This window comes from Grammomys surdaster, unplaced genomic scaffold (assembly GCF_004785775.1).
Source record: "Grammomys surdaster isolate TR1022 unplaced genomic scaffold, NIH_TR_1.0 142, whole genome shotgun sequence".
NCBI lineage: Eukaryota > Metazoa > Chordata > Mammalia > Rodentia > Muridae > Grammomys > Grammomys surdaster.
The window spans coordinates 533301-547379 of record NW_021604600.1 but is presented as its reverse complement, the minus strand read 5'-3'; the positions used below and the strand labels follow the sequence as shown (position 1 = coordinate 547379).

The window sequence follows — 14079 nt, the reverse complement described above, 5'->3', positions numbered from 1 at the left end:
AGACAGGCACTAGAGGGCGGGACCCTTCCCCAGACAGGCACTAGAGGAAGAGAACTGGAGCAAGGCAGCTGAGCACTGACCTTCAGTGTTCTCTGCTGCTTCCAGCTCCTGCCCACCACCTTGCCTTTCCTGCTGTGACAGGCTTTGCTTTGAACTGTGAGCCAGAACAGGCGATTTTCCCTTTTGTTCCTTTTGCCAGAGGATTTTTGTTTTGTTTTTGTTTTATCATAAACCATAACTAAGATACTGAAAGTCTCTTTCTGTGGCCTCTGGAATTCTGGCTGGACGGCTCAGTCTTTAGAAGGCAACTCGTCCTTCTTCAGGACCTTTGCACGGGTGTTCTGCTTCTTCTCAGGGTCTTTGCACTGGCTTTTTCCCTAACTTGGAGGCTTTCCTTTCCTTGATGCTTTCTGCTTTCATCCTGGACGTTTTTCAGATTTCAACTCCATGTCATTGTCTGTAAGAAACCTTTCTCGATCTTGTTTCCAGGTCAGGTATTTTTGCTACAGGTTCATATAACTTTGCTCCAAACATTTCCTTTGGGTGTGATTATACCCTGGTTTGGGCAATTAGTTGACTATTGTCTTCCTCAACATATAGGAGCTTCAAAAACCCAGGTAATTTGTTTCTGTTCTACTCATGACAACATCTGCAAGTATGGCACCTTAATACAGTGAAGGAAAGTCAATGCACAGATGTCCAGTAAATGAATAGTTAACGGAATTAATGAGTTACAAATGATGGTTTGGCTGCATCTCAAAGTTATTCAAAAGAGATCCTGTTTTATTCAAAAATTATTTAAAATTTTCTCTTCCACCTTATACCAGACACAGACATAAACAAGAACTTACCTCATTTTTTGTCTTGTGAAATTAATGTTCCTAGGAAAGACATGTCTATCTGTACACAGCCATGTGTCCATTCTGGTGCCACATGTCTTTCCAGACAAATATGAGTCCTCCATGCGGCAGCTGAATGATGGAAGCTGGGATCCTGGAACCTTAGTGGATATTTGGGTCTCAGTGAAAGTATTAGAATCATGGATGCAGAAATTGCATGTTCCCCAAATTTACAGAAATATGTGATCTTTTGATTTCTATTTTAAGAAAACCAATTCATTTTTCTATCACCTTAGAGAAGGTTGAGGATACTTCCTCTCAGGTTAGATTCCTCGGTGGGCTGGCTGTTGACAAGCTGAACCTTGCTTTTCTCATCTGCAAAATGGGAATTAAGAGTTGCTGTGAAGGTTTAATATAAGCACAATATTCAGTACTGGGTCTTGGCTGTGGAGAGAAGTTACGGACAGTTAGCTGGTGTTAATACATTCATGTCTTGGAATTCTGGAGAAAAAAGAAAGCCGAGATACCACCTTTAACCTGCAAAGGATGGGATTCAAGACAAGACACTTCTGTTCACTAAATTCAGGGATGTTCTGATGTATTCATTTAATTGTCTCTCTTCAGATGTGGTTGAATCAACAGCTTTGGTTGTTTGGTTGAGAAGACAAATTAGCAAGAAAGCACTTTTGTTCAACAACAGCGACGAAGTGGCCGATTTTGTGAAATCCAGGCCCTTGGTCATCGTTGGCTTCTTCCAGGTACTGGGGTGGAGAGGTGGGAGGTTATTTCCGAGTGGTGAACACTGTGTGTGGGGAGGTTTTGGGGGAAGGAGGGTTCTAACTTGGACAGGGTCCTTGCTCAATCTTCCCATTCACTGAGCTGGTGTTTCCAGAGAGCTCCTGGTTCAAATGAAGAAAGAGAACATAAAAGTTGAAATGTTAGAAGTTAGAGGATGGAAAAAGAAATGGAGAGAGTAGGAGGAAATTGACATCCCTATTTAGTTGGTTTTAACACTGGAACTCTGGAGGATCTATTTAGAATATCAGAAGCTAAGAAAATGTCTTTATTTTCTGGCTCGAGCATGGTTTTAACTATAATTCTAACAGGTGCCTAAGAATAACAAATGCTTAGGCTAAGCCAGTCTCTAGGGATCAATCCTCATCCAGATCCAGTGGGGAAGATGCTTGGGAAAGCACATAAATAATTTAAATGTGACTATGAAATGTCTTATGATCACTATTTATTGATTTTATTCTTTACGGTTATAAATGTTACCAAGCATGTCTGCTTGTGGAGAATGAGTTTTTCATGTGCCCTGACTGATTTCCTTTGGATTGACAGTTCTTCATCTCTCAATAGGCATCAGTCTTTGCTATCGTATTTACATGAGGAGTGTGGAGAGCTCTTTCTTTTCTGCTTTCCCAAGAGGATTTTTGCCCCAAATAGTCTTTCATGCTGAATGCTGAACCTCAAAGGCCAGAAGTGCAGCTGCATCTCAGTAACAATTCACATTTGCTGTTGTGTACAGTCAAATCAAATCACTTCTGAAAGTGATTCAGAAGTTAATTTTAAAAATACTCTAATTCATGGGTTAGAACAACTTTTAATAATAGGAAAAAGTGAAGATACACTGTTTTTGCCATTGCTCTCTGAGAATTTGCCATGTGTGGTTCAGTCATAGCTAGAGGAACAGTCTAGGTGGGAAACATCCATGAAAGGAGACTTAGATCACCTAGCAAAACCCCAGAACTTAGAAAAACAAAGGCATAGATGGAGTATTCTTTCTACATTCCCCTCAAATTAGCCAGGTACTGTTGCCTCCTCCAGAGAATCATGCGATGGTCTTTTCCAAACAGGATTTAGAGGAAGAAGTGGCAGAATTGTTTTATGACACCATCAAGGACTTCCCAGAACTAACGTTTGGAGCAATACAAATAAAAAATTCCTTTGGACGATTCCATGTGATCCTTGACAGCGTCCTGGTGTTTAAAATGGTAGGTCTTGGCCCTAACGGTCATGAGGGACCTTTCACTTCACACTAAGTAACAGCATTTGGGAACAGGCTGTGGTTCCATTAGCTATGACCTAAGTGTCACTGTATTAGTTGACTTGTGAGAAATCTGTTTCCTGGGTCCCCAGACTTCCCAGCTTCTCTGCCTTTGCCAGTATCTATCATACATGGAATTTGGGAAGTCCCTTCACAAACCCTATTAAACTTCTTTTAACTGTATTCTATCTACATATCTAAAGTTCTGCAGAATAAACCGATTATAAAATCAAAAGCCAAATAGCAACTATGGAAAATACGTTCCAGGTATTTTTGTATTTATTAATGATAAATACATTTATTAAGTACTTGGATTCTGTATTATACCTACAAACATAGAGATGTATTTTATTTAAGAATTAATTTTATTATTATATTTTTTATTTTGAAATTATAACTAAATAATTTACCCCTTTCCTTTCTCTATCCAACCCCTTATGTGTACTCTTTTTCCTTTCTCAAATTCATGATCTCTTTTTCTTTAGTTATATATATGTACACACACACACACACACACATAATTAAATGCATATGTAAAACCTTCTCAGTCCATATAATGTTATAAGAAGGTATATGTAAAACAGTTAAGCACTGAACACTATGGTTAGAGTAGTTTTAAATCCTGGCTCCAGGGTTGGGATTGATCTTCTGGTTCTGGGTTTGCCTTTGTATCCCTGATGCCTTCAGCCACTGTTTGGTGGCAGTATGTCATGGTTCCAGTCTTAGTTCAAGAATCTTGGTGGATTTCCACCAAGAGCACAGCAGCTGCCGACAGCCAGTCACATTCTCTATCACACACACAGACTGATTTGCTCAATGTTCATATCTATTAAGTGCTTGGGTTATGTATACTCCTAACAATATCCTCTGTGCTTTACTTTCATGCCAGGGTGGGGATGGGGGTGGGGTGGGGTTGTGCTATGTACATCTCTTAGGTGTATATATGATGAAAGCTACCGCCATCTAACATGCTTTTCCTCTGGCTCAAGGGAAGAGTCATGAAACGTCAAGAGCTTATCAACGACAGCACAAACAAAGACCTCCTCAATCAAGTCATAAAGCAGCAGCTCACAGGCTTTGTGATTGAATTAAACTCTGAGGTCTGTGACAAAGGGGTCCAGGAGGACAGCGGGGACCCTTGCGTGTACTCTGAATGACACTCTTCTCTTGCCATTTCAGAATAAGGACTTGATTTATGAACTGAACGTCTTGAATCACATGTTGCTGTTTATCTCCAAAAACTCAGAACCGTACAGCACCATAATCCGGCATTACAGACAAATTTCAAAGGAATTCCAGAACAAGGTTTGTAGCTGATCTCATTGCTGAAAGCTCTTTAATGGCACCCGAGAGCAGCATCACTCTGAGGGTAGTTGTCTTTTCTACTCATTATAAATTAATTCAGGAATTATGTGCATATAATTTGCATAGATAGCTCACAATTTATATATCAATGTTACATAATGTTTACTATTTTATTTTAGATGAGCCTGTCTCATTCTTCCTTTGTGAGGAGCCAAGTCTATGGTCTTTCATTCATCTTAGTAAATATTCTAAAGGTATTTCTTTCAAGTCTATGTTCTACAGAGACTCTGACTTCAGTGTAGAAAATACACTCTCAAATCAATGAGCTAAAGCATATTTCTCAGTGCTTGTAACTGCTATCAGTAGCATCCGTGGAAAGAAATCACCTCTTATCCCTCTGCCTGTGTGTAATGACTTACTACATCTGGACTATGAAAGGTCATCTCTTATCCCTATGACTACGTGTAGCACACTTACTACATCTGAACTATGAAAGGTCATCACTTATACCCTATGCTTATGTATAATGGCTTACTACAGCTGGGCTATGATAGGTCACCTCTTATCCCTCTGCCTATGTGTAGCAACTTACTGCGTCTGGACTGTGAAAGGTTTTTTGGTTTGTTTTGTTTTTCATTTAAAGTTATTCTGAAATTAAATGATAATGTTGAAGCATAAACACAGAATAAAGACACTGAAGTATAAACACACTAGTTTTCCAAAAGATGCTTCCAATAACAGATACCTCTTGCCAGTATTAATCTATTTCATTTCTCAGTGTTATACTTTCACATATTTAATGTGACTGACTGTGATCTGATGGTTCTTTTGACTTCTCATGAGCTATAATAATCAATACTTAACCATGTTTAATTTTTTAAGAAAAAATTATTATTAGTGTGTGGGTATGTGTGCACATGGGGATATGTATCCCACAGTATGTGTGTGGGTGTCAGGGGACAGCTGTTAGGAGTCTGTTCTCTCCTTCTACCATGTGGGTCCTGGAAATTGAACTCCAGTTGCCAGGTTTGGCAGCAGACTTCTTTACCTGCTGAGCTATCTTGCTGGCCTTCAACTGTATTTCCTCATTTTTTTGGCCTTAATCCTTTAATGTAACTGGAATTTATTTTGGAATAGATCAGGAGATGGAGTTCTAAATTTTTGTTGCCACAATCAGAGAGCATCTCAAAATGTCATTACTGAACTACAGATAAAGGGTTTGAGTAATATTGTCCCACTAAACCTTACCACTTTATGCCTACTCAAGTATCTGGGGCATAAAAATAACTGGTACTTATTGGATGTGTTCAAAATAATTTAACAGTCTGTTCTGTTTTGCTCGTGTTTTGTTTTGGTTTGTTTTTTGTTTGTTTGTTTTATAGCTTCCATAGAACACAGAAGATTGGTGCATTGTCTCTTGTGGGCCAACTTTGGATGAATGAATGACCTGAGAGTATGTGACAACAGATGTCTAGAGAAGCCTCTAATTCACCTCCTTAGATTCATTCTTGCTTATTCTTTGCAACTAATTATTTGCAAATTTCCACTTCAACGCTCTCTGACTCGATACCATCTTTATTCTCATCAAATCAGACCCAAGCTTCTTACTGGACTTCTGATCTCCACTTTTACTTTCATAGCGTCTGATTTCATCCCCCACTATGCTCTCCATCATAGTGCTGGTGTCTTGCTTGCCTTTCCGTCCCAGAACATTCTAATTTCTATGTTCTTTTTGATGCTAGAGCTTTCTTTCCTTTGCATTGCACTTCTACTTGATAGCCTGCTGTTCCCTGTTCTGTTTGCAGAAACGGATTTTTCTCCTGGTTCGCTCACTTCTCTGAGCCTCTGAGTCTCACCTTATCTGCATGGTTTCTCTGTCCCACCACTATGTGTGCTTTCTAACCCTCACTTGTCATTATCTGAATGTGCTTCTTATCTGTGTCCTCCACTAGGATGTTAGATCCATCTTCCCCATATAGCACGAGTGTCAGTGAACTGTTTAATGTGTACTTGGTATTCTATGAACATTTATTGTGTGAATGAATGAATAAATGGATTACAGGTTTCCTTCATAGAGTAATTTTGATTTGATATGTGGGAAACATTCTTCCACTTGCCATTCACTAAGCCAGGCCTTTGCACATTCTTAAAATAACTCTCTAAAGCAAGAATGGTTAAGATCAGCATTTTACAGATGAGGAAACAAGGCATGGAACGAGGATGAATGCTCAAGACTTGCTTGTTTCCTGAAGCTATGTGGATTAGGCACAGCATAAAAACTAGGCTGAGGAGGCTGCCTATCTGTTCCTGCGTATAGGAGTGAGCCTGCCTGGGGGTGCTCCCTAGTCCTTACTATTTGAGTTTCATTGGTTCCTAGCTTCTCAGTGGTTCCCTTCCCTTGATCTGAGGGGTCCAGAACCTCAAGAAGTTTTGCTTGATTTGGCAGATTCTTTTCGTCCTTGTGAATGCAGATGAACCTAAAAACAAACGAGTCTTTGAGTACTTCCAGATCTCAAAAGTCAATGTCCCATCTGTTCAAATCCTGAACTTAAGCTCTGATGTCAGGTATAAAATGCCCACAGATGACATAACCTTTGAAAGCCTCAAGAAATTCTGCAACAGCTTCCTCAGCAAAACTGCCAAGGTAAGCCTGCTCTCAGGTAAGTCGTGACTAGACCCTGAGTGCCTCCTTACAGTTCTGCTGGGTTTGTTCATCTATAGGAAGAGACAGAACAGAGACCAACCCAAGGTTCAACATGACACAGTCTCTTCATTTCCCCCCATGAATCACTGTAGCTTGCGGCTTCTTCTGAAGCTGGAGATATGCTGCCAATTCTTCAGTCATAAAAAATTTCCCAGGAGAAGGTCAGCTGTTCTAGAGAGCTGACTTGTCATCTAAAGGAGGACTTCATCCTTACAGCCTCTTCTCAGAAGATCCCTTTGACCTAGGGTTAGGAGAGAAGGAGTTCTATACAACTAGCAGCCAAGAGTTAGCCTTAGAGCTTGACAGACCTTGTGGACATACCAACAAAACCTCTCTCTATCACAAAAGGTCTCAGCGTCTCTGTATAAATTTAAAGTTTTTACCTCGTTAGTTTTAGGTCAATTTCTCTTTCAGTCCCATTCCTACCTTCTCTCTCAGCTCAGCCCTCTAGCCATGCACCAAGAAGGGAAGAGAAGTCTTAACTGTAGGAGCATCGCCACGTTCTGTTATCACATCTACAATATGTCTGAGACCGTCCCAAGGCTCTATCTTCACTCCAGTTACGTGCAAAATCCAACATGTCCTCTTGTGCTCCTGTGTGTGCTCCTGAAACACAGATCCCCCACCTGGCCAGTGATTTCTGTCTGATCTGCCTATTCCTAATTCTTTATTGTTTGCATCATAGCTCATCTTCTATGGCCAGTTTCCGCACCCCCCCCCCCACCTTTATGCTTCCAGTGAAAGCACCTTCAAGTCATTTCTAGATGCTATGTGGTAGGGGAGGGACAGCATCACTAAAGAGAAGGCTAAAGAGTTTGACAGAAGCCAGACAGCAAGGACTTCATAAGCATATTAAAGATTTGGCATTCCATATACTAGGAGAAACCAGATCTCCATGGTAAAAAAGAGAGTCTTGTAGGAAAGAAAGGCATAGTGAGGTTTTGAAGGAAATTCAGAGGGAATCTATGTGAGAAACACAGGCTAGCTAGACTAGGGTAGTCACAAGGAAATGGAAAAGAGAGGGTATAGACTCAACAGATACCCAGAAGTCAGTGATAGTACAGAAAAACAAATTCTAATATTCCTAAAACTTTCTTTAAGCCAGAACAGCTGCTGAATTTATTAGTTCCATCATCCATTTGCAAATTCTTTCCTGAGGTCTTTCTACATGCAGACACTTGATGAAAGAAGAAAAGAAGTCCTTTATGGCATTCTACCTAGTATGGCAGAAAAATAGAGAAAAGGAAGCAAATATTAATTCTGAAAGTAGCACAAGGGAACATTTCAAAGAACTTACAGTAGCAGGACCTCATACAATTTGGGAAATCCAAAGCATTTCTCTGAAGAACATCTTGAAGGATAAATTTGAGTTAACTGGATAGAAAGAGGGTAGAACTTGGAGAAGGCTTCCAGGCAGTGGGTAGAAGGTACCGGTCAAAAGTGGCTTAGGCTTTGGGGCAACTGATGATCAGTATAGCTAAAGACAGCCAAGAGGGAAAGTAGTGATGAACTTGGGGGACACTGGCAAAGAAACACCTCGGTCTTGACTTTCATAGTAATGAGGACAGTCATTGTTTTTGAACAGTCTAATTGAGATGCTAATGACATGAGTCCCACTGTCATCTGAAAATCCCAAGAGTTGTATGTGGATAAATTACAGTCCAGAGCTCTGACTCCCCCTCAGCACCCTGACCTCAGGCTGCTCTGGATAGTGCAGAACTATCATTGGGTTTGTGAGTATATCTGCATTGCAAATCCTTTTAAGAGTTTGTCTTTCTAAGGCAAAGCCTTTCATTGCTTATGGTGGAGGTGGGGATTCCCAGTTGCTTGTTCTTTTCCATAGTGGGGAGTGTTTAGACCTCTTGAATTTGTTTCCTAGAAACACAAATCCAGTGAAGAGATTCCAAAATATTGGGACCAAGGGCCAGTTAAGAAGCTCGTGGGGAAAAACTTCAATGTGGTTGTCTTTGATAAGGAAAAGGACGTGTTTGTGATGTTCTGTAAGTATCTCCATAGAGACAATGAAAGTCTAAGGGCTCCAATACTTTTCAAGTATTGTTTCTGAATTCTTGGGCAGTGCAGTCTCTAAGCCCATAAACTCTAAAACCATGGTGAGGGTTATCTCCTGACTCATGAAAAGATTAGTTCAGGATATCAGCAGCCATGGGCAACTTGATGCCCCAAATTAATTCTTCCCATGTATGAATACTTTCCACCTAATCCAGACCTATGGCAGTGTGTAGCAGTAGTAACATGGCTGGCTACCATGGCTTTATTGAATGCAACAGTATGTTAGGACTCAGGCTTGCTTCACTGTATATTACTGTATATGTAATAAAGCCGTTCTTTATCAATTAATTACCTACCAAATCCTCTTGAAAGTAGGTAGCTACTGCTGTGTTTCCCTGTATGGATCACTCAACAGAATCTCAGCCAAAAATGATTCTCAGTATCACTCCGTAAGTGCTAGAAACTGGATTTGACCATTTTCAGTCTGACTCCAGCACTTATATGCATACTATCATCCGTAATTCCCCTACTTCGGACCTTATCTGATTCATCCAATGTTCCTGTGAGGTAGGGGCACAAATGTTTCGTGTTAAGGATTTTGTATAGTATATGGCATGTTGCAAGCACTCCACAAATAATGACTGCTCTTACTGCATCATTGTTTCCACTGCCGACTAAGGACGGTGGTCCTTACCCATCATCTCTGGTTTATACATCAGCCTTCCCAAACTAGAGCCTTCTTACCATGAGACACTTCAGAAGGTGACTCCAAAGCTACTTCACACAGGCAAAGGTTACATTTAGTGAGCTTCTGCACCAGGCTAGGCCTGAGTGTAGCAAGGCAGTGAGGGAAGGCACATTGACTTTCTCCATAATACAGGTCAAAGTCACACAAGAAGTACTAAGAGCCCAAGTAAAGCCATCCCTGTGCTGAGTCTATCATACACCCTTTCACAATCTCAGTGAAGCAGACACTTGCCAGCTGACAGTTCGTCTGAGAGCTGTAAGGCTGAGTCATAGCTCTCTGCTCCCTTTTATCGCTGAGCTGGGGAAGCCGTTCTCTACTTCCGGACACACAGCGTTCTGAGAACACTCATTTGCTTCTGATGAAAGGCAAGAGCAGCTTCGTTTTCTTAGAAGCAGGGCTGTTGGATTGCACCCTGGGGCTTCAGCCATTATAGTCCTCTCCATGTTCCTAGCCAGGGCCTATCAGGCTCCAGCGGGTGTCTGGGTGCTGCAGGCAGGAGGTTTGGTCACCAGGGGTACTTGGTTGATAAATGGATAGATGAGCTTGCAAAAATACAATGTCAGGGCCTCTGAGGCCATTCCTCCCACAGAGTGAAACTTCTAAGTTCTGAACTTCAGATGAGGGCAAACCAGTGAGGTCTGGCTTTCCCTGTTTTGGATCTCCGTTCTGGTCTCTTTCCAAAGGGCCAGCTGTCTGGGCCACTCAAAGCTCAAGGAACTTTCCACAAGAAAGGCCAGTGTCCCCTGCCAAGGGTAGTTGTCACAATTTTAAGACATACCTGTTTAGTTTCCTGGGCATATTCTCTTCCAAGGGACTGAAAGGCATGTTCAATTGTTACATAATATATGTTATGTAACTTTATACTATGCCGTGTTTGCAGTACAATCAAACCCAAGTGACCTGTCTTCAGTTCCTATTCCCTTTGCTTAGTTTTCTGGATGACCTTGGGCAGGTAGCTTAACCTCTGTGTTAGACACAACATTTTCCCTTGAACATAACAACGGCATAGCTATTTTCCTTGGTTTTCTCTTCAGCTGCAGTGGAACACTATTCTAAAAGGAAAGTTTTTATTTTGTTTTAAAGACCATATTAATGCATGGAAAATGTTAGTATCTAGGAGAAGGACTAGGTCTAATTTTTATTCTGATTGAATTAATAGCGATCATATACTGAGATATAAAAATAAGCTATGTCGTAGCCTGCTGAGCAAACACATGGTAAGAAGACGATCCTGCTGCTATACAACAGGCGCTTTCAGAGTCCTGGACAGCAGGAGCAGAGAAACATCCTTCTTTTCCAGATGCACCGTGGTCTGAGAAATGCAGGGTGCTATTCCCACTGCTGGAAGAGTTGGGCATAAAGTATCAAAACCACTCCACAGTCATCGTCGCCAAGATCGACATAACAGCAAATGACATTCAGCTGGCAAACCCAGAACAGTACCCATTCTTCAGGCTTTTCCCTACTGACTCGCAAGAGGTGAGAGACTCTTGGGACCACACAGTTGAAAATGCTAGGTCATTACCAGGAACGCAGCTTCTCTCCAGCTGAGCCTAGTATTCTCCAGTTCCTAGTATGTTCTCATATTCGGGTGTGGAATATTTTCCAGCATATGCCACACAAATTCTAAGACTTGCAATTGTGTACAACTTACTGAAGCCCTTATTGTTGACCAATCACCATGTCAACTGGAAATGGATGTTTTGATTGGACAGAGTCACCTCTAATATTGAGGCTGAGCTCTCTGTAGTTCAGACTACAGAGAAGAAAGGACGTCTGTACAGGAATATTGGGGTGGAATGCTATTGGATAAAAGAATGTATGCTGGACATCAATAATCCTCTTTACACTTGGAAATCCTAGGTCTTGTTCGACTGTCACCAGGGCTGGTGGAACACACTCTCTATGGGACTTTGGTAGATGGAAAAGGATATCTATCAAAGAGGCATGAGGCAAGGTCCTTGTTCCAGAGATGAGAGATTGAGAGGGAAGAAAAGTCATAATGACATAGGTCCATCTATATATGCAAAGGGGAGAAAAATCTGGAGGACAGATATGGCTAAAATCTTCATGCAGACTTGGGACTCTGGAGAATAGTGGAGATTTAAATTTGATTAAAGGAGGGGTTGTGAGTTCAACAGGTAGGATGTATAGCGTAAGTGATAAGTTGGGCAGGATGACCAGAGCATTGTGAGTACATTTGATAGCATCCCAGTGCAGAAGATGCTTATAGAGAAGCTGGAGAAAATGAGGTTAGATTGACAGGATGGGGCTAAGAGCCACCAATCTTAAGTTATATGATTGAAAAGCCCCCTTAAAGGCCCACAGAGGAAAAGGAACCATTAGGAATGCTTGCTGAATCCTCCTAACACCAGCTACTCATAAGAGCAAACGTATGTGGGACTTACATGAGCCAAGCACTGCTTTAAGCACATTTTCTATATTAGCTCATTTAATCCAACAACATTGTGGGGAAGCTCTTGGAGTTAATGCCATAGAAGTTCAGTAAGGAGGCCACATGTGTAAGTAATCCTGCCAGGGGTTAGACCTATAAAGTATGGCTTTGTAGTTCATAGATGACCCATTCCTCATGTCCTCCAATGAGAGAGATTTTATCCTTATTTCAGAGCCATGGAAAAGGAAGCTCACAGAGGTTAAGGCATTCTTTGGTAGGTCTAGGTTGCTAGGAATTTGTTCCTGGGTTTAGTTTTGTAATCCTCTATGAGCAGTTTACAGGAAGAAGCCCCCATCTTAATCCTGCTCTGCCGTCTTCTTAGGCTGTCATGTATAAAGGAGAGCACACCATGAAGGGCTTCTGTGACTTCCTGGAAAGCCATGTCAAGGTTAGAATTGAGGAAGAAGATGAGGTAAGGCGCACATATACAGGCTGGGTTTTCTCTCCCCCACACAATTACCAGGAAGCCCATATAAAAATTATACCACAAGGTCCATCTATTATCTCATTCTCTCTGGAGATGGCTTTGAGGCTGCCCTGGACAACCACCCACTTTGAGTGAGCTCACTGGTTAGTTTATGGGAACTTGTGACAAGGAAGTAGAAACGGCAGTCATCAGATAACAGACTCTCAAGTGACATACAGACTTCAACATGGTTGGCCTGCTTGTCACTTTCCTGAGACGGTGATCAAATGTCTTGATGGGAGTCTGCCCTCTGCAGTTGCTGTCCTGATAGATGTGACCACAGTCTCCTCTTTCTCCAAACCATGCCACCTTCTAGAAAGTGCCATTTAAATCAGTTAGGATGCTTTCTGTTGCTAATATCAAAGACTCCACCTTGTCTGCTTCAACAGCAGTGGGTGTTTATCCCATTTACCTAGTAGGACTTTTCTCACATCTGGACCCAGTTGGCCATATCTGCTTCCTGTCTTCCTGTTTTCTTCTGTCTTGGGAGTTTTCTCAAAGCAGTCACTTCTCCATGGATGGTAAATGTTACCCCCATGGCTCCAAACTTACCTCCTCCCGGTTTAGAAAGAAAAGATCCATTTCTCAGTAGTTGTAATATGCACGCTAGAGAGGGATCTCATTAACTAAGCCAAAGTCACCTGATCTGTCCTGGAGTTGAGAACTGGGCAGCCACACCTGTCATAGAAGAAGTGTGCCCTCTGTCAAAAGGGTCAAACCCATAGGACGTTATCATCTTTATCCCTGAGGAAACATAAGCCACAAATGATTCTTTCTGGGCTGACCTAGAACAGAATTACTGATTTTCACTACAATGTTCACACGTACTTCCTTATTCTGCCTTCCCTTCCCTCTCTCATTCCCACATTTGTTTTTAACCAGCTATTATACATTGAGCAAAATGAAGTAGAAGAGGAGGAGGTGTTAGCTGAGCCAGAGATACAGCTCATAGAGAAGTTACCTGAGAAGCCGCTGCCCAAGATAGAGGACACGACCAAACAAAACAGGCCAGCCAAAGAGTCTGCTGTCCCGGGCAGTGTAAGCAAGCAGGAAGAGCCGGAGAGAAGGAAGGAAACAACTGAGAAGGAGGAGGAGGAGGAGGCTCTGCCAAAGGAACAGCCAAAACCAGAGAGAAAACTGAAAGTCAAAGAAGAACTTTAGCTTCTCCCAAGCCAGGTCCTGACATCAGTTTCTGAGTGAATCTACTCTGACCATGCCATATACTGAGTGGTAGGGTGGGTGGGTGAATGGCTAGGCAATAAAGCCTTATGAGTGTCTTTGATCTTCTTTGCTCATCTCCTCTTTTTCCTGATTGGTTCCAACTGGAAGAGCCACTTGGTCTGGAATTCAGCCAGGGTTGCAGGGGGAGCCAGGATGCCAATACTGAATGAGTGTTTGTAATTTCCTGGGCCCTCACTGACTTTCAGAACATCACTAGAGGCCAGTTGCATTGTCCCCATTTACAGATGAAGAGACGGAGGCACAAAGAGACTGACTAAGCAGTC

The 14079-nt window shown here is 41.8% G+C and overlaps 1 protein-coding gene across 2 annotated transcripts in view; it reads left to right on the top strand.

Annotated features, from left to right (window-relative positions):
• The window catches only part of Pdilt (protein disulfide isomerase like, testis expressed), a 29023-nt gene extending 15167 nt beyond the window's left edge, over positions 1-13856 (top strand). The window contains exons 4-12 of one of the 2 annotated variants that reach the window (XM_028764291.1): positions 1464-1597; positions 2696-2833; positions 3876-3986; positions 4066-4191; positions 6638-6835; positions 8775-8895; positions 10954-11132; positions 12431-12520; positions 13457-13856. In XM_028764291.1, the coding sequence (XP_028620124.1) occupies positions 1464-1597; positions 2696-2833; positions 3876-3986; positions 4066-4191; positions 6638-6835; positions 8775-8895; positions 10954-11132; positions 12431-12520; positions 13457-13735 (1376 nt within the window). In that variant the 3' untranslated portion in view covers positions 13736-13856. The remainder of the gene's footprint in view (positions 1-1463; positions 1598-2695; positions 2834-3875; positions 3987-4065; positions 4192-6637; positions 6836-8774; positions 8896-10953; positions 11133-12430; positions 12521-13456) is intronic. The other variant, XM_028764290.1, reaches the window with a different exon arrangement.
• Positions 13857-14079: the final 223 nt, after the last annotated feature.